At 45.3% G+C, this 25965-nt stretch overlaps 1 protein-coding gene across 1 annotated transcript in view; it reads right to left on the bottom strand.

The window, feature by feature from the left end:
• Positions 1–4618: 4618 nt before the first annotated feature.
• TSPAN7 (tetraspanin 7) overlaps positions 4619–25965 on the bottom strand; it is a 60730-nt gene continuing 39383 nt past the window's right edge. The window contains exons 2-8 of the mRNA XM_038760536.1: positions 20342–20530; positions 16910–16984; positions 14905–15000; positions 13189–13344; positions 10276–10359; positions 6145–6217; positions 4619–5802 (exon numbers count right to left, since the gene is read on the bottom strand). Of these exons, the coding sequence (XP_038616464.1) occupies positions 6149–6217; positions 10276–10359; positions 13189–13344; positions 14905–15000; positions 16910–16984; positions 20342–20530 (669 nt within the window). The 3' untranslated portion in view covers positions 4619–5802; positions 6145–6148. The remainder of the gene's footprint in view (positions 5803–6144; positions 6218–10275; positions 10360–13188; positions 13345–14904; positions 15001–16909; positions 16985–20341; positions 20531–25965) is intronic.

Below are 25965 nucleotides of genomic sequence, written 5' to 3'. Positions count from 1 at the left end.
ATCAGGTTGGACTCCCCATTCTGCAAAGGGCTCATAGTCCTAATCCCCCCAGCAGACAAGTGGTGGAGCTGTGATTAGAACCCATGACATCATCACTTCCAGGTCTGGGCTCTATCCACTATGCCACACTGCTTCCCACTTGGATTTGGATCCTGTATTCACCCCCCACTCAGCCCCACTACACTTATATCCATATCCTCAATTCATTTATTTCTAATAATGTCCATACCCACCTCTAGTTGTAAGCTCACTGTGGGCAGGGAACATGCTTACCAATGCTGATGTACTGCACCCTCCAAAGCGCTTAGTCCAGCGCTCCGCACATGGAAATCACTCAATAAATACCACTGATCGATTGATTGACACAGAACAGGGTTGCTCTATTCTCTCTTGGGAATCTCGTTCAATATACAAATACACTGTCTTTGCCTTTCCATTTCCTATTCCTGCCTTTCCTTTCTGGTCCCATGGCGTAGCAGATAGAGCACAGGCCTGGGAGTCAGAAAGTCATGGGTTCTAATCCCTGCTCCACCACTTGTCTGCTCTGTGGCTTTGGGCAAGTCGCTTCACATCTCTGGGCCTAAGTTACCTCATCTGGAAAATGGGGATTGAGACTGTGGGCCCCACTTGGGACAGGGACCGTATCCAACCCCATTTGCTTGTATCCACCCCGGAGCATAAGTGCTTAACAAATACCGCAATTATTAATTCTTGTTATTATCATACCCTAGAGACCTGATTCCGTGCCCACTTTGGCTGAGGAAAATATGGTAGCCTGACTTTTCCTACTCAGTTGAAATTAAGATGAATGGCACACGGTAGCCAATGATTTTCAGTCTAATTTTGTCTTTCTCAGAAGGTCTGAAGCCGTTTGCTTGAAGGGCAGTAGATTTGATTGATTGACTGTGTTTTCAGCTCATTATCAGTTTGCTCCATTTTAAGGGAAAATTTAAAGCTTCTCTCCCCAGCAACTTCCACAGGTTTCCCAGAAAATGGCAGAATCGTCCTCGTGTATGACCCGGGTTTGGGAAGATGATCCTTGCAGAGATTACATCTCTGCTGACCCAGGGATGCTGGGCAAGAATTCGTCAGTTTGTTGTTGTATTGTACTCTCCCAAGCATTAAGTGCAGCACTCTGCACTCAGTAGTCGCTCAATAAATACAATCGAATGAATGAATGACAGGGAAGGGCAGCTGGAATCCGTTGGATTTTCCTGGCCGTTGGGTGGTCAGCAAATCCAGGAGGGTCTCTCATGGTGATTTACTCACTGAGGGTCATGTTGTTCCCAGCTGGGGAAAGGTCAGGGGCCAGGAGATGCAGGTGGAATGAGGACCAGTGGAGACTGAAGTGCAAATCAATCCATTGTCAATCAGTTGTATTTATTGAGCGCTTACTGTGGGAAGGTCAGTCCCCTCGATGCTGGCAGGAGTGAGGCACGGGACCCCAAGCCCCTCGACACTAATGGTACAGAAGCCGGTCCACCCCTCCTCCCGACTCAGCACTCACAGGAAGCGGAGCCTGGTGGCCAATCAGAAGGCAGGTGGCCCTGGGAAGATGACGGCGCTTAAGAAGCTGTGTGGCCTAGTGGAAAGAGCACGGGCCTGGTGGTCAGAGGACCCACGTTCTAATCCCGGGCTCCCCACGCATCTGCTGTGTGACCTTGCCGGTTACCTCATCAGGAAAATGGGGATTAAGATTGTGAAGGTCTGTGCCGTGAAGTTCACACAGCAAAGTGGCGGAGCCAGAATTAGAACCCAGGTCCTCCTGACTCCCAGGCCCAGGCTTTTTCTACTAGGCCATGCTGCTTCTCAGGGACCACCCCTTTAGCAAGGGAAGGCGCCGGCAGGATATAGGAAACACTGACTTGGAAAACCCATTTCAATGACAATTTCAAGTATTTTCAACCTCAGAAACAGTCACTGGGTGACACTAAACTGCAAATGAGAAAAGAGGCACACATTGCAACACGGAATCTAGACTGTCACATGGATCAGACCATTTGTAGATGAGGGGGTTATCTACAAAAACATCCTTGAAGGATCCTAAACTTGCCTGTGAGGCCAGAATTTGAGGGTCTCAATAGCCATTAGGTGCAGGCAGGGCTAATAATAATGCCAATTATGGTATTTATTAAGTGCTTACTATGTGCCAGGCACCATACTAAGCACTGGGGTTGAAACAAGTATATCAGGTTGTACACAGTCACTGTTCAATCCTATTTATTGAGCGTTTTGTGTGCTGAGCACTGTACTAAGCCCTGTTCTTCATAGGGCTCACAGTCTTAGTCCCCATTTTACAGATGAGGTAACTGAGGCCCAGAGAAGTGAAGTGACACTTTCAATGACACACAGCAGACAAGTAGCAGAGCCAGGATTAGAGCCCTGGACCTTCTGACTCCCAGGCCTGTGCTCTAACCACTATGCCACACTGCTTCCCAAGGGTCTCTTTAAAAGATTACTATCCACTTACCGTGTCCCCATCCCAGATGGTCCCCTGCTGTGACCTCTGCCATCTTCTAATCAGGTGCTTCTTTGGTGTTGTCCTGCCCCCACTGTTAGCAGAGGTAACAAAACACTACCCATGGCAGAAGTCAGCAACATTTTCAGGAGGAAGTGCTACCTGAGCAGCTGGTGGGCAAAGAACCCATCATAAAAATTCAATATGCACTGAACCTTGATGTGACCTACTTCATTGTGGCGGTATAATTATGAAACAATAATAGAGGGCCCGGAGAAAAGAGTGGTGGGGTGGGAGAGAAAGAAGAAGCGGAGAGAAAAGGCAAAGAGAAGAAATGGGGGAGGGGGGAGGAGGAGGAGGAGAGCAGGAGCTCATTATGGGCAGGGAACATGTCTGCTGATTCTGTATTGTACTCTCCCAAATAATAATTAATAATAACGGTATTTGTTAAGCACTTTCCAGGTGCCAGGCACTGTTCTAACACGTTGGGCTCACAGTCTGAATCCCCATTTTACAGATGAGGTAACTGAGGCATGGAGAAGTGAAGTGACTTGCCCAAAGTCACACAGCAGACAAGTGGCAGAGCCGGGATGCCTAGAACAGTTTTCTGCAAATAGTAAGTGCTCAATAAATATATTTCATTGATTAAAGGGTGGAGGTGGAAGAGGAGAGAGGGAGAAGGGAAGGGGGAAGAAGAGAGGGAAGAATAAGGGAAAGGAAAAACCATCCAGCTTCAGGTCATCCCTCCTTCCTCTCTCTTTCTCTCTCTCTCAGTGGATGCCAGAGTCACAAAACACCACATTTATCCACTAAGCAGAGTTGTTAATGGGAGTCAGTGGTAATTCAAGTAGGAGAGGGTGCTCCTATGCTGGTCTCACCTAGAGAATAAGAGGTGCTCATTCATTCAGTTGCATTTATTGAGTGCTTATTGTGGGCAGAGCACTGTACTAAGTGCTTGGGAATTGGTAGTGGGGTGGGGGAAAGGGGACCTATATAGACATAGGTTTAGCTGGGTAGGTTTCAAGTTTAGCTGTAAAGCCCAACTATGAAGATAGGGACATGTCTTAAGGTGATAAAGTATTTATATTAATGTCTGCCTCTCCATCTGGACTGAAAGCTTGTGGTGGTTTCAAGTTTAGCTGTAAAGCCCAACTACGAAGATAGGGACATGTCTTAAGGTGATAAAGTATTTATATTAATGTCTGCCTCTCCATCTGGACTGAAAGCTCGTGGTGGGCATGGATCATGTCTGCCAACTCTGTTGTATTGTCCTCTCCCAAGTGCTCTGCATACAGTAAAGGCTCAATAAATGCCACTGATTGATGAAATGCCTTTGATGATCCAATCATATCAATCAATTTACTCATTCATATCTGTCTCTCCCTCTAGACCCTAAACCCTACTCTCTCAAGTGCTTAGGACACAGTAAGCGCTAAATAAATACCACTAATTGATAACTCCTCCAGGAAGCCTTCTCTGACTAACATCTCATATCCCCACTTCATTTGTCCTCCTATGTCACTTATTCGCTTGCGTTAATACCGTCTTGCACCACCAGAGCACTTACAAGCAAATCCTTGGGAAGCATGGCTAACTCTGTTACAGTGTAATAATAATGATGGTATTTGTTAAGCGCTTGCTATGTGCCAAGCACTGTTCTAAGCACTGGGGGAGATAGAAGGTAATCAGGTTGTCCCATGTGGGGCTCACAGTCTTAATCCCCATTTTACAGATGAGGTAACTGAGGCCCAGAGAAGTCAAGTGATTTGCCCAAAGTCACACAGCTGACAAGTGGTGGAGCCGGGATTAGAACCCCTGGACCCTGACTCTTTCAAGCGCTTAGTCCAGGGCTCTGCACAAGGTAAACATTCAATAAATACCATTGATTGACTAAGCCAAGTGTGGGGAATCTGTCATATTATGGAGGATCACCAGGTAATAGAATTTTATGAAATTCCCTTTGGTTTTTAGATAGAGTTTCTCCCCCTGGGAAATCAAGAAGGAGAGGGCTACCTGTTGCATTCACTCCATAGTTTGGAAGTATTTCGGGTGTATCACTCGAATGATTTCATCGATTTACAACTGCAGAAATCTGACTGTTCCCGTCGCTTCCTGAGAGTGTATATCTTGGTATTTGGAGAACAAAGGTGAAGCAGCTAGAAATCTGTAATGGTTCCATTTATTAATATGTATATCACAAAGGCTCACAATATCAATGCATTCTTATTGGCATGCTAGACAGAGGCATTGTTAAAAAAATTCCTATTTTTTTTTTTAAAAAGGTTTGATTTTCTCTTACCCCTCCTTACACTTCTTTTTAAATAGAGTTGACCATGTGCTTGATGAAATATCATTGTGTGACAGAAAAGAAAAAGAGACGGGCACAGTTAGGATTAGTTTAGAATTCACTTATTTAAAAATAATAATAATAATGATAATAACAATAAAACAAAAGAAGCAATTGAATTGCCTTTACAGCAAGCAACAACACAGCTTATTAACGGTACTACACACAGCTTCAGAGTCAAAGATGCACCAAAGTCTCAAACACCACACGAGGCATACGACATTGAGTAATAATCAAAGGTGACTCTAAACATCAAGGCAAAAATCCCTCTGGGCATGACATTTTAATTTTTTTTTTTTCAAGTAGCTCCATGTAGGATTTCTGATCTCATTTCTTTCTGGGTCCAGGGCAGTTTGAGAAAGGGATTAAAGAACAAAAACAAACCCAACAACAAAACAAAAAACAAACCTTAGTGAAGCCATAAAACAAAAGAGAAGATTAAACCAAAGGAATGAACGTATATTATATATATATATCTCTATATAGATTTAGATTTTATATATTTGTTTTTATGAACGTGTGCAACATTGATTGGCCGTGGTGAAAGGCTAATGATGCCTTTTAGTCATTCATGCAAAACCCGAACCAGGCCCGAACGGGTTACTTTTGTTCATTATCTACGATGTGACCTCCCCAGCACGTAAACTCGGGGTCTCCCCGTCTCCCCTTCCGCCCCGACATTTTGAGGCCGGAGTCGGCCTCCAATGAATGACCTGGTCAACTTCCGTGGGACGACAAGACTTCACAGAATGGGATCCGAAGCATGGGAACGGTTTGAAAAGTGGAGCCGTGTCTCTGTGTCGGCACATCTGGGCCCACGCGCACACATGCATGGGGCATGTATGTGTGTGTGGCGATTCATGGACGTGGGGGTGGTGTATGTGGGTGTGTGGGGGTGTGTGCGCGCACGCGCGCTCTCTAACATTCTCTGAGTCTTCCTAGGATCGCCGCGGTTCCCGGTTTTTCCAACGATCTCTTTTTTTTCTTCCCTGAAAGACTGAGAGGAGTCAAACAATTGGAGCGTTGTTCTAACGGGATGCAGGGAAATGGCATGAGATGGAATGAGGTGTTAAACAAAGCCCTCTGTATTGGCCGCCTCTCCTTCTCCCTCCTCCCCCTCTCTCCGTGCTCGAGTTCCACAGTGGGAGACCCTCCCGAAGAATATTCTGGAAGTTGATGAGAGATGGAAGGAGAACTGGAGCCCCTTTTGGCGGCTGAAGGGCAAGGGGATTGGGTCATTCATTCATTCATTCAATCATATTTATCGAGCGCTTACTGTGTTCAGGACACTGTACTAAGCACTTGGGTGAGTACAGCATGGAGAAAAAGAGGAACTCACCTTATTAAACCATCTCATATTGATTGGCAGTGATAAATCTGGATAGACAGCACGCCAGCAGCATACCAATCAACTGTTGCAAGGAGGCAAAATACATACAAAAATAAATTAAGCCTCGGAAATACACGCTCAGCCTACTGGCTAGAGCCTGGCCCTAGGAGTCAAAAGGACCTGGGTTCTAATCCTGGCTCCGCCATTTATCTACTGTGTGACCTTGGACAAGTCATTTCATTTCTCTGGGCCTCAGTTACCTCATCTGTAAAATGGGGATTGAGACTGCAAGCCCCTTGCAGGACGGGGACTGGGCCCAACCTGATTAGCTTGCTAGCACTTGGAATGGTTCTTGACACATAGTAAGGGCTCAACAGATACCATTATTATTATTCTTTATGGGTTTTTTAATGGTTTTAGTTAAGCGCTTGTTGCATCAAATACCATTCCAAGTGCTGGGGTAGATACAAGTCAGAGCCGGAATTGGAACCCAGGTCCTCTGACTATCAGGCCTGTGCTCTTTCCACTAGGCCATGCTGCTTCCCCACTTTATTGAGTGCTTACGATGTTCAGGGCACTGTACTAAGTGCTTGGGAGAGGACACTACAACAGAACTCGTAGGCATGTTCCCTGCCCTTTACGTCCTTACAGTCTTCTTCGGTCTCCCTTCTCCCATTAAGTGCTTTGAGTCCTTGAACGAAGATGTTTGATCTATAGCACAATCTCCTTAGAGTGTAGAATTAATCAATCTGTGGTATTTATTGAGCACTTATCATGTGCAGAACACTGTCTAAGAGCTTGGGAAATTACAGTACAATGGAATCGGTAGAAACGATTCCTAACAAATACCATAATAAGCCGGGGGGTACTAAGAACGGAGCCCAGAGGAACGCTCACTGTTACAGGAGAAGAAAGCAGAGGAAAAACCAACACAAAAGTTGGAGAAGGATTGGCAAGAGGGGTTTCAGATTAATTGGATCTGGCAGGTTGGATGTGTGGTTAACTTGTATCTACTCCAGAGCTTAGTACAGTGCTTGGCACATGGTAAACGCTTAACAGATACCATCACTAAAAATATATTCCTCCCTCTTACTCTGTGAGCTCCATGTGGGACAAGGAGCTCCAACTCGATTGTTTGTACGTACCCCAGTGCTAAGTACACCGTTAGCGCGTAACAAATACCACAGGGAATTATTATTCTACACCTACAAATTGGCCCTCTCAAATCAGCATGTCCTGCCTCTATCACGGATATGGTGATATTCAGCAAGTGTTATCTTCCCCAAACTGTTTTATATATGGGAAATAAATCGTGCTAATCCTAGGCAGGTGTCTTCTCTCAATGTGACTGGGTCATAAAACAATGAATTACTGCCAGGCCCGATTAATCTGAAACTGGTCCATTCCAGTCTTACTCCGATTAAATAAACATCGGATTAATTGGCATGGGTTGAATTGGGTCTGTCTTCCATAATGGGGTGATTGCTTTTCTGAGCCATAGCGCTCAAACCAATTAAGAATTCTGACCTTCAGAGTGGCTACATTATCTAGGTGCTTTGACAAATGTCTAGTTGTATCTCAGGAAAAAAAAGGCCTGTTTATCAAAAACTGGTCTCTGGCTATCCTTCCAGAGGCGAAGTAATCTGCATAGTTCTGTCACCCTGGAGATGTGAGGCCATTATTTATCTCTGGTTGATAAGGCTCTGTAATTAGGTACAATCCGCTGATAAAAGGCACCTTATTTTTAACATCCACACCCAGAAGGCCAGTAGTTTTTCTACTTCTTTCTGAGTCACCTCAGATATGGGGGATCTCAACAAACAGAGTGAGGGGACCCAACTCAAAGGAATCTACTAATTTCAGTAACTGAAGGTGGTTTAGTTTTCACCCGAATGGGTCATCTACCTGTGCCTGGCTTCAATTTAACCTCAGGCCTCCAAACCAGGAGCCCAATTCTGGCAGCTCTGAATAGTTCAATTTCCAGCCCAGGTCAGCATCGTTTAACTTGTGGCCCTCCAGAACAAACGTTGCTAAAGTCTGGGCTACAGATTGCCACATCCCAGCCCGGTCCTATAACCGGGAAGAGAGAAGTGAAGAAACTGACTTCTGGGTAAGATGGAATGAGAAAGGATCAGGCAAAGAGAACTGCTATCGAAGCACAACCAACTGGCGTTTGGGGGTTAATTTCAGTTCTAGCCAGCTTTATCCATTAATAGATCATATTTATTGAGTGCTTACTGTGGGAACTAGATGCTTGGGAGAGTACGATACGTCGAGATAACAGAGACATTCCCTGAACACAACGAGCTTACAGTCCAGAGGGGGAAACGGATCTTAATATCAGTGAAGTAATTACAGCTATTGTACATAAGTTCGGTGGGGCTGAGAACGGTGGTGAATGAAGGGAGCAAGTCAAGGCGACGCAGAAGAGAGTGGGAGAAGAGGAAATGGGGCTTAGTCAGGGAAGGCCTCTTGGAGGAGGTGTGCCTTCAATAAGGCTTTGAAGATGCGGAGAGTAATTGTTGGATATGAAAAGGGAGGGCGTTCCAGGCCAGAGGCAGGACGTGGGCGAGAGGTCGAGATAGGAGATATCGAGAGACAATGAGAAGGTTGGCGTTAAAGGAGCGAAGTATGCAGTCTGGGTTCTAAACTCCTGAAACTGTGAGCCCCATGCGGGAGAGGCGCTGGGTCCAACCTAATTAGCTTGTATCTTGCCCGGCATTTAGAACAGTGCTTGGCACATAGTAAAGCGCTTCATAAATGCCATAATCAGAATTATTATTAGACTGGATCCATATAACCACTGTAAGCTCCTTGAGGGCAGGGCACGTGACTGCCCGATTCTGTATTTTGCAATCTCCCTTTCATATTTATCGTTTACTGTCATCCTTGTCTTTTATATTTTTGTCTCATTTTTCCTAACTCATCTGTCCTTGACCCTCTCTCCTGCGTTGCTCTTAGACTGTGAATCTTCTGGGGGCCAGAGACTAGATCTCTAATAATCTCACTCCCTTACATCTTCCCCAATGCTTAGTACAGTGCTCTGCACCAAGAAGGCATTTAATAAATAATAATAATAATAATAATAATGATGGTATCTGATATGTGCTTACTATGTGTCAAGCACTGTTCTAATTGCTGGGGTAGATACAAGTTAAACAGGTTGGACACAGTCCCTGTCCCACATGGGGCTCACAGTCTTAATCCCCATTATACAGATGAGGGGACTGAGGCCCAGAGAAGTGCAGTGACTTCCCCAAAGTCACACAGCAGGCAAGTGGCAGAGCTGGGATTAGAACCCAGGGACTTCTGTCTCCCAGTTATATTGTACTTTACCAAGCGCTTAGTATACTACTTTGCACACAGTCAGTGCTCAATAAATACCATGGAAGGAAAGAATGACAATTGGAAAAAAAAAGTTTAAGGGAAATAGGGATTGGCCAATTGATTGTTTGCATGTTTATACTAGATTGTCAGCTCTGTTGTACGGTACACTCCCATGCACTTAGTACAGTGCTCTCCACATGGTAAGTGCTCAATAAATACCACTAATTGACTGACTATATGCTAATCAAGCTGATACTTTTGGTTGTGTTCACCTCTTTTGACCTAATGGTAAGAAAAGTTGCTTCTCTCCAGTGAGTCATTAGTGGAAAGAGTAAACTGATATTCCCTGTTTGGAGAAACTTCACTTACGTTGAAATGGGGAAGATTGATAAACAGAGGCCCTGAGGACGGGTGGAGCCCTGGGCTCTATTCTCTAATAACAGTAATAATAATAATTACAGTACCTGTTAAGTGCTTACTATGTGCCAGGCACTGTATTAAGCACTGGGGTGGATACATGCAAATTGGGTTGGATACGGTCCATGTCCCACTTGGGGCTCACAGTCTCGATCCCCATTTTCCAGATGAGGCCCAGAGAAGTGAAGTGATTTACCCAAGGTCACACAGCAGATGAGTGGCAGAGCCGGGATTAGAATCCATGACCTTCTGACTCCCAGGGCCATGCTCTAGCCACTACGCCACACTGCTTCCTCTAGCTTCTTCCAGCACAAGAATCAAAAAGTTGGGAAAGACGCTAAGGGATGGGAGCGGGAGGGCATGGGAAGAGGGTATTACCCGATCCCACCCCAGTACCTGTGAGAATGCAATTCCAAAAGCCACTCCAGCTATGATTCCCATGTTGGTCTCCATGAAACTGGTCACCAGATCATAGCAGCCCTGGAAGGGAGAGACACAAGTCTTCAGTCTTGTTCCAAACTCAATCGGGTTCAACTTCAGTGCTTTGCACACAGTTAGGCCCTCAATAAATATGATTAATTAAAAAAAATGAGAATGATAATTCCCCATGGATCTCCAAAATGAAATTTCAAGTCCATCCTTGAATAAATTACAAGTCTTTCCAGCAAATGGTAATAATAATTAAAAAGCAGTAACAATAGCAGTAGTACCATTTAATAATGATAAAAACAGTAATAATAATAGTATTTGTAAAGTGCTTACAATATGCCAGGCAATGTATTAAATGCTAGGGTGTATACAAGCAAATAGAATTGGACACAGTCCCTGTCCCATGTGGGGCTCACAGATGAGGGAACTGAGGCACAGGGAAGTGAACTGACTTGCCCAAGGTTAAACAGCAGAGAAGTGGCAGAGCTGGAATTAAAACCCATGACCTTCTGACTCCTAGGCCCGTGTTCTATCCACTACGCCACAAGCACTTACTCTGTAACAAAAACCGTGCTATGTCCTGGGGTCGATATGATAAAATTAGATAAACCACAGTCCTCTCTCCAATGTGGTCCTCACAATCCAAAGGGGAGGGAGAAAAGGTATTTAATCCCCTTTTACAGAGACACTGAGAAGTTAGGTGACTTGCCCAAGGTCACACACAGCAGGCAAATGGCAGAGCTGGGATTAGAACCCAGGTCCTTTGACTTTCAGGCCTGCGTTCTTTTCACTGGGCCACACTACCTCTTATACAAGGCAGTACTTCAAAAAAAAAAAATCTCACCAAGAAAACCAAACCAAAAATCTCTAGGAACAAAAGCAACAGATGAGTTATAACAAATTTTCAAATCCTTTAAATCATGCCATCCTATTCAAGAGGACAAGCACATGAACATCCTCAAACTTCCATAAGGATGGTGGAGGGGAGATGGGATGATAGCATTTTAAGTGATGTCACCCCACCCTCAATCCCACAGCCCTTATGTAAATATCCATTAATTTATTTATTTAGGTTAATGTCTGTCCCCGCCTCAAAACTAGCAGCTTGTTGTGGGCAGAGAATGTGACTAACAACTCTGTTGTACTGTACTTTCTCAAGAGCATAGAACAATGCTCTGCACACAGTAGGTGCTTAATAAATACTACTGATTGTTTGATCTCATCACTTTGGAAAAGCCAGCTCAAGAACACTGATAGGACACCATGAGGGTGTGCAAAGGTAAGAATGCTGCGTGGCTAAGTGGACAGAGCCCGGGCTTGGGAGGCAGATGTTGTGGGTTCTAATCCCAGGTCTGCCACTTGTCTGCTGTGTGACCTTGGGCCAGACACTTAACTTCTCTGTGCCTCAGTTACCTCATCTATAAAATCGAATTTAAGGCTGTGAGCCCAACGCGGGCCAACCTGATTACTTCGTATCTACCTCAGTGTTTAGAACAGTGCTTGGCACATAGTAAGCATTTAACAAATACCACAATTATTATTACTATTTCTCTTGTTAAATCCTTGCCCCAAATCAAGACCATGGTTATTTCCAAAGCATTTTTTTTCCATTTGATAATTACAGAAGAAGCACTGCCTAGTGGATAGAAGACAGGTCTGGGAGTCCAAGTACCTGGGTTCTGACCCTGGCTGTGTGATCTCGGGCAAATCACTTCACTTCTCTGTGCCTCAGTTACCTCATCTGTCAAATGGGGATTAAAACTGAGAGCTCTACGTGGAACATGGACTATGTTCAACCTGATTAGCGTGTACCAACTCCAGTGCTCAGTACAGTGCCTGGCACATAGTAAGCGCTTAACAAATACCTTTAAAAATAAAAAAAGAGAGAGAAGATTTTGCTTCTGAAGTAACAGGTTCCACGGAACCCAAGTGCCCACAAACCAGTAAGAAGCGTCTCTGCCATCTTTGCCAATACATTCGATTTGACTCTATTCATTTTCTGAATTAAGCAACTGCCGTTCTGTGGCCTACATGTTATGAAACCAAGCTAAATATAATCGCCTAGACATCTGAACCACTTTCATTTAGCTCATCAAACTTATTTCGCCATTCTGGCTGAAATACTTTCAACTTGATTTCCCATGACCTTGTATCTCATGAGACACAAACAGCTCTCCCATTTTATATTATAATACAGTCAATCATATTATTGAGGACTTAAGGTGTGCAGAGCACTGTACTAAGTGCTTGGGAGAATACAATATAACAGACTTGGCAGACATGTTCCCTGACCACGACGAGCTTAGTCAGTCGTTCAATTGTATTTATTGAGCGAATATATTGAGTGAGACAGAGTGTTATATTGAATGTAACAATAAACAGACATTCCCTGCCCACAGTGAGCTTACAATCTAGTGAGGGAGACAGACACTAATAGAAATAAATAAATTACGGATCTGTATGTAAGTGCTGTGGGGCTGGGAGGGAGGGATTAATAAAGGGAGATAACCCCGATGGGTGGGGGGGGCATCCCGCTAGGACCCCCAGATTTGAAGATTCCCCCCCAGGGAGGGACCACATGCCCATATATGTTCCATTCCGTGTGGCCTTGGGAAAGTCACTTGTCTCTGTCTCATCTGGAAAATGTGGAATAAGATTGTGAGCCCTATGTGGGACAGGGACTTTGTCCAACCAAATTACCTTGTAGCTAGACTGTCAGCTCATTGTGGGCAAGGGATGTGTCTGTTTATTGTTGCACTGTACTCTCCCAGGCGCTTAGTACAGCGCTCTCCACATGGCAAGCGCTTGGGAAGTATGATCGAGTAAAACAAATGCCCCGAGAAAGCGCTCAGTAAATGGCAATGCTGGATTAGCACTGACCTTCTGGTTGACTTTGGTGGCAGCCACGGTCATATTGCGCAGATCCTGGGGGTTGCAGTCACTGGCATTCACACAGCAGCTGGGGGGGACTCCGTGGTCCAAGAAGTAGGGGCTGCTGCTCCAGTTGGTGTAGTTCTGGACGCCACAGCAGCTCAGCTATGGGAACCCAACGAGAAACCGTTAAATGGCGCCCGGCTCCATCAATCAATCCATCAATCAGCGTGACTCAGTGGAAAGAATCCGGGCTTTGGAGTCAGAGGTCATGGGTTCAAATCCCGGCTCCGCCAACTGGCAGCTGTGTGACTTTGGGCAAGTCACTTCACTTCTCTGGGCCTCAGTTACCTCATCTGGAAAATGGGGGTTAAAACTGTGAGCCCCCCGTGGGACAACCTGATCACCTTGTAACCTCCCCAGCGCTTAGAACAGTGCTTTGCACATAGTAAGCGCTTAATAAATGCCATTATAATTATTATCAATCCACACCTCAGTGGCAGGTCAGCTAGAGAAGTACTGAAGCTTAGAGGAAAGAGCCCAGGCTTGGGAGTTGGAGGTCGTGGGTTCTAATCCCCACTTATCAGCTGTGTGACTTTGGGCAAGTCACTTCACTTCTCTATGCCTCAGTGACCTTATCTGGGTAATGGGGATTAAGACGGTGAGCCCCACGTGAGACAACCTGATTTCCTTGTATCTACCCCAGTGCTTAGAACATTGCTTGGCACATAGTAAGCGCTTAACAAATGCCATCATTATCATTATTAATATTTTATTATTTTTCCAGAATGGTGGCTCAAACTCCTTTGCTTTTCATTTGGTTTTCCAAATAGAATGGAGGGGAAAGAATGGATTCCACAGCTCCTGGGGGGTAGGGAACGTGTCAACTGACTGTTCTGTTGGACTCTCCCAAGCGCTTAGTACAGTGCCCACAGTAAGCGCTCAGCAAATATCATTGACTGCTTGACTGAATCTCTCTGGCCTCATTTCCTGGGTGGGCTTAGCTCTCTCTTCCAAAATCAAAGTGAGTTTCTCCCTCCATTTCATCCCCCCTCCCAACCCCACAGAGCGCTTATGTCCATATCTGTCATTTATTTATTTCTATTAAATGTCTGTCTCCCCCTCTAGACTGTGAGCTCGTTGAGGGCAGGGAACGCGCTGCTTATATTGTCACACTGTACTCTCCCAAGCTCTCAGTACAGTGTTCTGCTCACTGTAAGCACTCAATAAATTCAATTGCCTGCCTGACTGACAGTCCATCTCTCTCTCCCACTCAATCATATTTATTAAGTGCTTACTATGCACATAGCACTGTAATGAGCACTTGGGAGAAGACAATACGACAATGAAGAGACACATTCCCTGCTCATAATGAGGTCACAGTCTCTGTCTCTTGGGAAGACCATCGAATGGAAACAGAGCATCGCTGTTTACTAAACTAACTCTGGAATTGATGAATTGAAGGTTTAGCTTCCAAGTCCACTGGGGGTCCTCTCCCACCCCCTCCCCAATCAATCAATCAATCAATCGTATTTATTGAGCACTTACTGTGTGCAGAGCACTGTACTAAGTGCTTGGGAAGTACAAGTTGGCAACATATAGAGACAGTCCCTACCCAACAGTGGGCTCACAGTCTAGAAGGGGGAGACAGAGAACAAAACCAAACATACTAACAAAATAAAACTCCTTCTGTCCCCCCCGGCCCCCTGGCTCAAACAAACATACGCTCTGTTGGACGTCATCCACCGCCCGGCTCCTCTCATCATTTCCGTTGTAGTTCTGCATGGCTTCGGTGTATGTCCTCAGGAAAGTGTCCTTGATCTGTCGGGGGGAAGAGTTAGAGAAGCAGCGTGACTTAGTAGCAAGAGCATGGGCTTGAGAGTCAGAAGATGTGGGTTCTAATCCCAGCTTCCCCACTTGTCTGCTGTGTGACCTTGGGTAAGCCACTTCACTTCTCTTTGCCTCAGTTCCCTCATCTGTAAAATGGGGATTAAGGCTGTAAGCCCCACGTGGGACAACCTGATTACCTTGTAACTACCTCAGCGCTTAGAACAGTGCTTGGCACATAGTAAGTGCTTAAAACATACCATAATTTATTATTATTACTATTAATATCATTATTATTACAGGACATGATGTTCTTCCATTCAGAGGCTCTCATTTTCACATCAATCCCTCTTGTTGGAAATCCATGATTTATATTGTAATGATATGTGCTACATAATGATACATATCACAGTGATATGGCTTCTGTGTGACCTTGGGCAAGTCACTTAACTTCTTTGTGCCTCGGTTCCCTCATCTACGAGGTCACTGTGGGCAGGGAATGGGTCTGCCAACTCTGTTGCACTGTAGTCTCCCAAGTACTTAGTAAAGTGGTCTGCACATAGTAAGCACTCAATAAATACTACTAATTGGATGACTAAAGTTGTGAGCCCTACATGGGATATGGACTGTGTGCAGCCCGATAATCTTTTACATATCCGAATGCTTAGTACAGTGCCTGGCACATAGTAAGTGCTTAACAAATGCCATAAAAAAGGTACCTGGGAGAGTTCAGTAGCACAGGATTAGGTCTAGCTATTCTACTGTACTCTCCCAAGTACTAAGTACAGTGTTCTGCACACAGTAAGCGCTCAATAAATACCACTGACTGAGAAAGTGTTCAATTATCACTGTCTGAACATAGTGGGCATGATACTTGACTTCCAAGATCGTGAAGCACTGTCCTAGATGATACAAGACGGGCTCAAAGTCTACACACGATGGAGAACAGGGATTGAACACCCATTTTGCAGATGAGGGAACCAAGGCACAGAGAAGTTAAGTGACTTGCCTTAAGGTAACACAGAAAACAGGTGGTGGAGCTGGGATTAAACCCCAGGTCCCCTGACTCCCAGGTCCGGGCCCTTCCCATTAGGCCACTCTGCTTCTCAAAAAGCCAAATTTGTGGTTTGACACCTCTTGAAGGGGTTGATTCAGGGTCAACCCTCTGGGGACAGGGACTGTGTCCAACGTGATTAACTTGTATCCAACCCAGTGCTTAGAACAATGCCTGACATATAATAAATACTTAAATACCATTATTATTATTTTTAGGCACAGTTCAATCTACAAAGCAACAAGGAAATTAATTTAGCCATTTGTGAACCTCCTTGTGAGGTGAATATACACAAACACCCGCTTTGCTGAAGTCAGGGTTTTAAGAGGGTTTTTTGACCTATTCTCCTGTGCTCTGAGGTAACAAGACAGAGAAAGATTTTGACTGGCAACCTAATGATTTCTCCAGGGCAATATCAAGCAGCTAAGGCCTTGAACCTTGAAGAAACCCCTCCTTTGGGATCATATCCAATTTTGGAGTACTGAACGTCCAACTGCTAGGCACCCAGGTTTCTAGACACTTCAACCAGACTCTGGTACTATGGTAAGAAACAGCATGACCTAGTGGACAGAGCACAGGCCCAGGAGTCCAGAGGTCATGGGTTCTAATCCTGGCTCTGCCACCTGTCCGCTGTGTGACCTTGGGCAAACCACTTCACTTCTCTGGGCCTCGGTTCCCTCTGTAAAATGGGGTTGAGACCATGAGCTCCACGTGCGATGGGGACCGAGTCCAACCCAACTTGCTTGTACCCACACCGGCGCTTCGTGCTGTGCCTGGCATATAGTAAGCATTAACAGATACCATAATTAGTACTAATTATTCTTATTACTGGGGTGGCCACATACTCACCTCATGGCGAAACACAAATCCTGAAATGCCAGCCACGAGCTCAGCCAGGAACACCAAGGACAGGAACATAGCATACTGGAAAGCAAACGCACAGAGTCAGGGTTTACATGCCGAAGTCTTTTGGGAAAACAAACCTTCCCTTTCAGAGGAAAGTTTGGCCAGGATGTGTGTCTTTCCTGACCCAGTGGGGCTAAAAAATGACAGCACGAATCACTTTTCTAAAAAAATGGTTTTAGGCCTGTCTCCCCCTTGTCAAAAACCTCCAGTGGTTGCTCATCCAATTTAGCATCGAACAGAAACTCCCCACCCGGCTCTAGACTAGACTGAAGCAGCATGGCCTAGTGGAAAGAGCATGGGCCTGGGAGTCAGAGGCATGACTGCTGTGTGACCTTGGGCAAGTCACATCACTGCTCTGTGCCTCAGTTACCTCATTTGTAAAATGGGGATCAAGATTGTGAGCCCTGTGAGGGACATGGACTGTGTCCAACCCGATTACCTTGTATCTACCCAAGTGCTTAGAACTGTGTTTGGCACATAGTAAGCACTTAACAGATACCACAATTATTATTATGACTAGACCGTAAGCTCGTTGTGGGCAGGGAATGTGTCTGTTTACTGCTGTTTGTACTTTCCCAAGTGCTTAGTACAGTGAGCCCTACACACAGTAAGCGCTCATTAAGTAGGATTCAATGAATGAAGCTCCTGACCATCAGCTTTTAGGCACTCAGTCGGCTCTCCCCTTCTACCTCACCTCAATTCTCTTCACGCTTTGCTCCTCTAACAGCAACCTACTCAGCTTTGCTTCGATCTCGTCTATCTCGTCACTGACCCCTATGCCCACGTCCTCCTCCTTTCTAGCCGACAGATCACTACTCTCCATCTTCAGAGCCCTAGAAAAATCCTACCTCCTCCACGAAGCCTTCCTTGACTAAGCTCTCATCTCCTCTCCTCATTTCCATCCCTTCAACATCACCTATGCACTTGGGCATCTTCCCCTTAAGCCCTTTGATACTGGGCCGGTTCAGTTTCTTGCCCCCTCATCTGGAAATTGGTTGAGGAAGAGGGATGGCACTCAATTCTCTCTTGGTACCGAGAAGAAACCAATAATGGAGGTAGCTTCTTGGTGTGAATCGAAGAACGGGGGTCTGGGAGTCAAGAGACCCACGTTCTAATCCTGCTACACCGCTCGCCTCCTACCTAAGCTTGAGCAAGTCACTCAATTTCCCCGTGCCTCAGTTTTCTCATCTGTAAAATGACGATTGTGCATCTGTTCCCCCTCCTCCCTTACTTTGACTGTGAGCCCCATGTGGGACCAGGACTGGGACTGAGCTCAGATCTACCCCAGCGCCTACAACAGTGCTTGACACATAGTCAGGACTTAAACACCGTTGTTGTTATTGTTATGATTATAATCAATTATCACAACAACAATCGTTCTTGTTACTGCATTAATTACTGCATTACTGATTACTGATTACTGCATCAGCCTCCTCTCCGATCTCCCATCCTCCTGTCGCTCCCCACTTCAATCCATACTTCACGCTGCTGCCCGGATCGTCTTTGTGCAGAAACGCTCTGGGCATGTTACTCCCCTCCTCAAAAATCTCTAGTCGCTACCAATCAACCTAGGCATCAGGCAAAAACTCCTCACCCTTGGTTTCAAGGCTCTCCGTCACTTCACCCCCTCCTACCTCACCTTCCTTCTGTCCTTCTACAGCCCAGCCCGCACCCTCTGCTCCTCTGCCGCTAATCTCCTCACCGTGCCTCGTTCTCGCCTGTCCCGCCGTTGGCCCCCGGCCCACGTCATCCCCCTGGCCTGGAATGCCCTCCCTCCGCACATCCGCCAAGGTAGCTCTCTTCCTCCCTTCAAAGCCCTACTGAGAGCTCACCTCCTCCAGGAGGCCTTCCCAGACTGAGCCCCCTCCTTCCTTTCCCCTTCCTCCCCCTCCCCACCCCCACACCCTACCTCCTTCCCCTCCCCACAGCACCTGTATATATGTATATATGTTTGTATGTATTTATTACCCTATTTATTTATTTATTTTATTTGTACATATTTATTCTATTTATTTTATTTTGTTAATATGTTTTGTTGTCTGTCTTCCCCTTCTAGACTGTGAGCCCACTGTTGGGTAGGGACCGTCTCTATGTGTTGCCGACTTGTCCTTCCCAAGCGCTTAGTACAGTGCTCTGCACAAAGTAAGCGCTCAATAAATACAATTGAATGAATGTTAAGCACATATCATAGGGAAGCAGGATGGCGTAGTGGCCAGAGCCTGGGCCTGGGAATCAAAAGGTCAAGGGTTCGAATCCCGGCTCCGCCACTTGTCTGCTGTGTGACCTTGGGCAAGTCACTTAACTTTTCTGGGCCTTAGATACCTCATCTGTAAAATGGGGATTGAGACTGTGAGCCCCACATGGGACAGGAACTCAATTTGCTTGTATCCACTCCAGCGCTTAGTACAGTATCTGGCACACAGTAAGCGCTTAACAAATACCATAATCATTATTATTAATTATTATCATAATTATTAATAATGATAATGATGATAATAAGGACATTCCACCACTTGGCAATGGACAGAAGGGGCTGAAGGAGTTTTAATTGGGCTTTAAAAAGCGTTCGATAGTTTCAAGTGAACTCCATTTTAAGCAGGTCTTTTTGGCAGTATAGTTTGTTGGGAAAGTAACATGGCCTAGTGTATAGAGCACGGGCCTGGGAGTCAAAAAAAACCTGGGTTCTAATCCCGGCTCCACCACTTGTCTGCTGGGTGACCCTGGGCAAGTCGATTCCCTGCTTTGGGCCTCAGTGACCTCATCTGGAAAATGGGGATTAAGACCGTGAGCCCCATGTGGGACAACCTGATTACCTTGTATCTACCCCAGCGCTTAGAACAGTGCTTGGCACGTACTAAGCGCTTAACAAATCCCATAATTATTATTAGTGGACAGGGCACGTGATGAGGATTTATGAGACCCAGGTTCTAATTCCAGCTCTAGACTGCGAGCTCGTCATGGACAGGGAACGTGTCTGCCAAATCTGTTGCGTTGGACTCTCCTGAGCACTTTGAACAGTGCTCTGCACACAGTAAAGTGCTCGATAAATGACGATACTGCTTGCCTGCTCCGTGACTTTGGGATGAGGTTGAGCCCACTTTTAGGGCAAAATCCTCATCTGCCCACATCCATATGAATATTGCAATGGAAACGCTTTGTGCTGTGTTGCCAAGACTTGATTTTTTTCGATCGGGCTCGACAAGCATTAGAACCGCATCCCATCTGGATGTAAGGGTATTAACGTTCATAACCGTGTCAGCGCTGGAACGCCACATCCCCTCCAGACATTATGCCATTCCCAATATTATTCCCAAAATTATTATCGTTCCCAACCGTTTCAGCAGAACCCCCCTGTCCGGGGGCGCCCCAACTCACTAGTTTCAGCATCCAGGGGCTGCCGCGGCATGTGGCAAAGCAGCCGAACAGGCCGAAGACCACGATCGTGGTGCCAGTTCCAATGAGCACATAAGGGGCATTGGTGGAGTTCTCGGCGATGAGAGAGATGTAGGTACCCAATGTGAGTTTTCCCCAAACGCCGACGGCCAGGAGGATAACACCAGTGATCTGGAAGAAGAAGAAGATAAAGAAAAGTCAACTTTCGTCAGGAACCAGGAGCGGTTCACAGGAAAAGAAGCCTGAATTTGAATACCTAATTTCGAATTCAGGATAAACAGCACCATGGCCTAGTGGGTAGAGCACGGCCCTGGTAGCCAGAAGGTCGTGGGTTCTAATCCCGCTCCTCCGCTTGTCTGCTGTGTGGCCCTGGGCAAACTCACTTCATGACTCTGGGCCTCAGTTAACTCATCTACAAAATACGGTATGAGACTGTGAGCCCCACGTGGGACAGAGACTGTTTCCAACCCAATTTCCTTGGATCCACCCCAGCGCTTAGTACAGTGCCTAGCACAAAGTAAGTGCTCAAATACCATAAGTATCATTATTATTATTACATATCCTCATTTGTTTGGTACTTTTTCACTCAACCAGCCTTCAAGGCACTTACGTGCATATCCTTTACTCCTTTCCCCATCTGTAATTAATTTAATGTCTGTCTTACCCATTGGAATACAAGCTCCTGGTGGACAGCAGTGATGTCTACTTATTCTATTGTACTCTCCCAAGGGCTTAGTACAGTGCTCTAAATACAGGAAGGACTTAAAAAATACAACTGATTGAGTGACTAATCGATGAACGGCAATTTAAGAAGAATTACATTTTTGTTTGGTGTTGGGTGCCCATCCACAGAAAGGGGTCTGCTGCCGCTTTCTTGATGTGTGACCTTGGGTCAGTCACTTCACTTCTCTGGGCCTCAGTTCCCTCATCTGTAAAATGGGGATTGAGACTGTGAGGCCCACGTGAGACAGGGACTGTGTCCAACCCGATTTCCCTGTATCCACCCCCAGCGCCTAGTACAGTGGCCAGCACACAGTAAGGGCTTAACAAATACCACAATTATTATCAATAATAATTAATGATGATCATATTTTTTAAGTGCTTACTATGTGCCAAGCACTGTACTAAGCACTGGGGTAGATACAAGGTAACCAGGTTGTCCCACGTGGGGTTCACAGTCTTAATCAATCAATCAACGGTATTCACTGAGTGCTTACTGTGTGGAGAGCACTGTATTAAGTACATGGGAGAGTACAATACAGCAAACTATGCAGGGTCTGGACGTTTGGGCCTTTACTCATGTATGGTGGGAAGGGGTAAAATCCAGGCCCTTCCAGGCGACTAACTTTTTTTTTTTAAAGAGGACATTCTCAGGACACTCCCCTCCCAGCCCCACAGCACTTACGTCTGGATTTGTAATTTACTTAATTTCTATTAACGTCTCTCTCCCCACCTCTAGAATGTACGCTCATCGGGGGCAGGGATTGTGTCTGTTTATTGTTCTATTGTACTCTCCCAAACGCTCAGTACAGTTCTCTGCACACAGTAAGTTCTCAATAATTACAACTGACACGCTGAACTCAAATTCCGATATTGAAATGGGGGCTGGAGAAGTGGAGAACAAACTGTCGAGTCTTTAACTGCCATCTCGTGGACAACTCGAAAATATCTTTCCATGTGCTTTTCCTTGCAAAGCTCACAATAATAAAATTTTCCCTTCCCTCAAGGCCCCTACAGTCTAACGGAGGAGACAGGCAAACATTATTTGCAAATTGTGAAGGCAAGAGGAAGAATAAAGATATAGGAGGGAAGCAGAACATAAAATGAGCCTCCAAGCCTGCTCTTTAGTAAATGTAGAGGGAGAAAAAAATCTTCTTTTGTTCCTGGGTCACAATTCAAGTTAGAGGGGAGTTTGGAGAGGAGAAAGAAGAACCACCTGTCTAAACAGTTTTCAGCAAACCATGATCGCTCCTTTCTCATTTTGTCCACTCTAACTCTGCAGCACTCCAAAGATATATTTTCAAAATTCCTGAAGTGCTTAAAGATGATTTCAATGCTTATTAGCTCAAAAAGACTTCAGGCAGACTACAGAGTGATATCCCAACGTTTAGAACAGTGCATGGCATGTAAGCACTTAACAAATACCATCATTATTATCTTTGCTCGCCCTAAGGGCAAATTTATGTTTCTGCTTCCAAGCATCACACCTGGCATGGACCTGCTTAGTTGTTAAAATAGTGGTTCTTAAACAATATTTCTATTTCTTCTCTCTGAGGTTTCTTATGAATTCTCTACTTCCCGCAAGAAAAAATTCAGTTGATTTGCATGAGTCAATGAGCCAGGTTGACCTACGACCTCATTAGAGCTGGGAAGAGAGGAAGACAAAAAATAATTTTGTCAACCACCATAAAATTAGAATTCCTTTATGTCTTCATAGGGTCAATTAGTCTCTTGAACACCCCTCCCCCGCCCCCCAATTAAAATGCACACACATATCCTTTCTGTGTTTTATAATTATGTTTTGATTCTAAAATGTCTCTTTCACAGTATTTCCAGTTTGGAATTAGAAATTCAGAAGCATGGTCTGTCTTGCAGACTGGAGTATTAATGATCGAAGAAGATTTATGAGCACTTATGTGCAGAGCACTGTACTGAGCGCTTGGGAGAGTAAAACACAACAGAGTTGGTAGGCGTGTTTCCTGCCCACAACGAGCTTACAGTCTAGAGGGGAAGACAGACACTAATATAATAATTATTTCCCAGGGAAGTTGGGCAGATTAATGAAGGGTTACAGACGTTTTGTAAATGAATAGACAGCAGTTGCAAAAGCTGAAAATTCAGCTTCAGTTCCATCAATGACATGGATGCTCAACCTCTCTCCATCTCCTTTTCTTCATCTGAAGAATGAAACTGACTACTCACAGAGCGCTTAAGGTGTGCAGGGCACTGTACTAAGTGCTTGGTCAAGTTGAATGCTGCATTAAGGATTAATCCAACTACACTGTGCCAATCTATCTGGATCTCCCAAGGCATCAAACGGTGAGCAGCATAGCCTAGTGGAAAGGGCATGACCTGGGAGATAGAGGACCTGGGTTCTAATCTTGGTCCCGCTTCGTGTCTGCTGTGTGACTTTGGGCAAATCTCTTAACGTCTCTGTGCCTCAGTTACTACACTGGGGAAGTGGGGATTAAATCATCCTCCCTATGGTTTAGACTGTGAGCCCCATGTGGGACAGGGGCTAGATCCAACCTGATCTACCCCAGTGGTTGGTAGAGTTCTTGGTGCAAAGTAAGTGCTTAAGAAGTACCAGAAGAAAATAAAGGGGGGAAGGGGGCGGGGAAGACTCCAGATTTTTGTGATAGGGAGGCTGGCCAGGTGACACTTCTGGTGATGAAGAATTGATCATTCAATTGTATTTACTGAGTGTTTACTGTGTGCAAAGCACTGTACTAAGCGCTTGGGAGAATACAACAACGGACAGATTCCTGCCCGTAGCGAGTTCACAGTCTAGAGTTGTCCACCTGCACGCCCTGTCCGTCACCCCTGGAGGGGCTGGCTCACTTTGGAGTATTATAATAATAATAATTTTGTTATTTATTAAGCGCTGGTTATGTGCCAGGCACTGTACTGAGCATTGGGGTGGATACAAGCAAATCGGGGTGGACATAGTCCCTGCCCCACATGGGGCTCACAGTCTCAATCCCCATTTTCCAGATGAGGTCACTGAGATCCACAGACATGAAGTGACTGGCCCAAGGTCACACCTCAGATAAGTGAGGGAGCCGAGATTGGAACCCTTGACCATCTGACTGTACTAAGCTCTTGGGAAAGTACAATACAGCAGAGTTGGTAAACACGTTCTCTGCCCAAGACAAGCTTATGATTTAGAGGCAGAGACAGACATTGATCTAGAGAAATTATTTATGTAACGCAACCTGGCGTTAGAGGAGCCAAGTGTGATGGATTCAATGCCCATTCTCCCTTCTACAGAGAATGCAATCCCTATGAAGGACAGGGGCTGTGTCTGACCTTATTAACTTGTATCTTCCCCAGCTTTTAGGACAGTGCTGACAAGTAGCAAACTCTTAACAAATAGGAGAAGAAGAAGAAGGCAGGAGAAAGAAGGATAAGAAATGTTGCCCTGAGTTTATTCTAAAAAGCACCTCTGACAGAGTAGTATGCCAAAAGAACAAGGACATTTTTCCTGGATCAATCATTTTTCAGACTCTTCTCATGCTAATAACCATAAGTATCAGTACCACGGCAACGAGATGAACACTTTCTCCAGACTCTGCAGTTTTGTTTCCTTTGATATATGAAAGGAACTGATAAACCGCATAATTTAGCTTCACACTCAAGGGCACTAGAAATACTGGTTCAGTGTAATCAAGTTGCCGCGAAAATGAGGCATGTTCTTGGAAAAAAAAAGTACACGATATTTGACAGTGATTTCATTCAATTATTTCTGAACCTCAGTTTCCCGGGGGTAAAATCATCCCCACCACTGATCGGCTAGAAAGAATCTGGGAGGCAGTGAAATGTTTGGCAGATTTAAACATCGGCTTTAGGGATCGAGTGAACATGTTTCATGAGCACTTAGTCTCTACAGAGAGCACTATACTGAGCACTTGGGAGAGGTTCAGAGAGTCCAGCTTCATCAGTGGCATTTACTGAGCGCTTACTTTGGCCTATGCTCTTTCCACTATGCCACGCTGCTCTCCTATTAGAGAGGAAGCTTGGCATAGTGGGAAGAGCATGGGCTTGGGAGTCAGAGGTTGTGGGTTCTGATCCTGGCTCCCGCCACTTATCAGCTGTGTGACTTTGGGCCAATCGCTTCACTCCTCTGTGTCTCAGTTACCTCATCTGGAAAATGGGGATTAAGATTGTGAGCCCCACATGGGACAACCCAATGACCTTGTATCTACCCTAGCATTTAGAACAGTGCTTGGCACATAGTAAGCGCTTAACAAATACCATCACAATTATTATTATTATTATTATTACTATTAGAGTATAAGCACGCTGGAGACAGAGATGAGTATTCTTCCTTCAAAACTGCCTTGGGCACAGCCAGAGCTCTACACCTCACACCCAAAGGCCGTGAATTAATCCTTCTCTTTTTAAAGGAAATGGACATGTTATACAAGGTGGAATAAACAACCATGAATTCATCTTTCTCTTTTTAAAGGAAAAGAACATTTTATACAAGGTGGGATAAACAACGTAGGGCTCGTAGGTCAGCACAGCACAGCTGTTGAAAACAAAACATTCATTGTCGTTGCTAAGCGTCCCAGCAGGTAGGAAATTCGTTTATTCAATTCTTCCCCAAGTCAGACGGCGGAAATCTGAAGGGCATTAGGACGGACAGGAGGCAAGCGCTTTACCCCAATTAACCCAACACGAGTCTAATTTAGGATCTAATCGGAGGAAGAATGTTCCTTTAACACTAAGCCTCCTTCCCGCTAGATCCTTGGAACTCAGTCACAAGGCCTAGAGAGAAAAAGGTCGTAAACCGAATCAGCAACTACGACGGATCTGTGGAGACGTCTTTCTGCTGCACACACACACGTTCTGGCATCCGTTTGAACAGAGCTCCGGCGAGGCCT

The sequence above is a fragment of the Tachyglossus aculeatus genome, chromosome 18 (genome assembly GCF_015852505.1).
Source record: "Tachyglossus aculeatus isolate mTacAcu1 chromosome 18, mTacAcu1.pri, whole genome shotgun sequence".
Classification (NCBI taxonomy): domain Eukaryota; kingdom Metazoa; phylum Chordata; class Mammalia; order Monotremata; family Tachyglossidae; genus Tachyglossus; species Tachyglossus aculeatus.
This window is presented reverse-complemented; position numbering and strand designations above follow the sequence as displayed.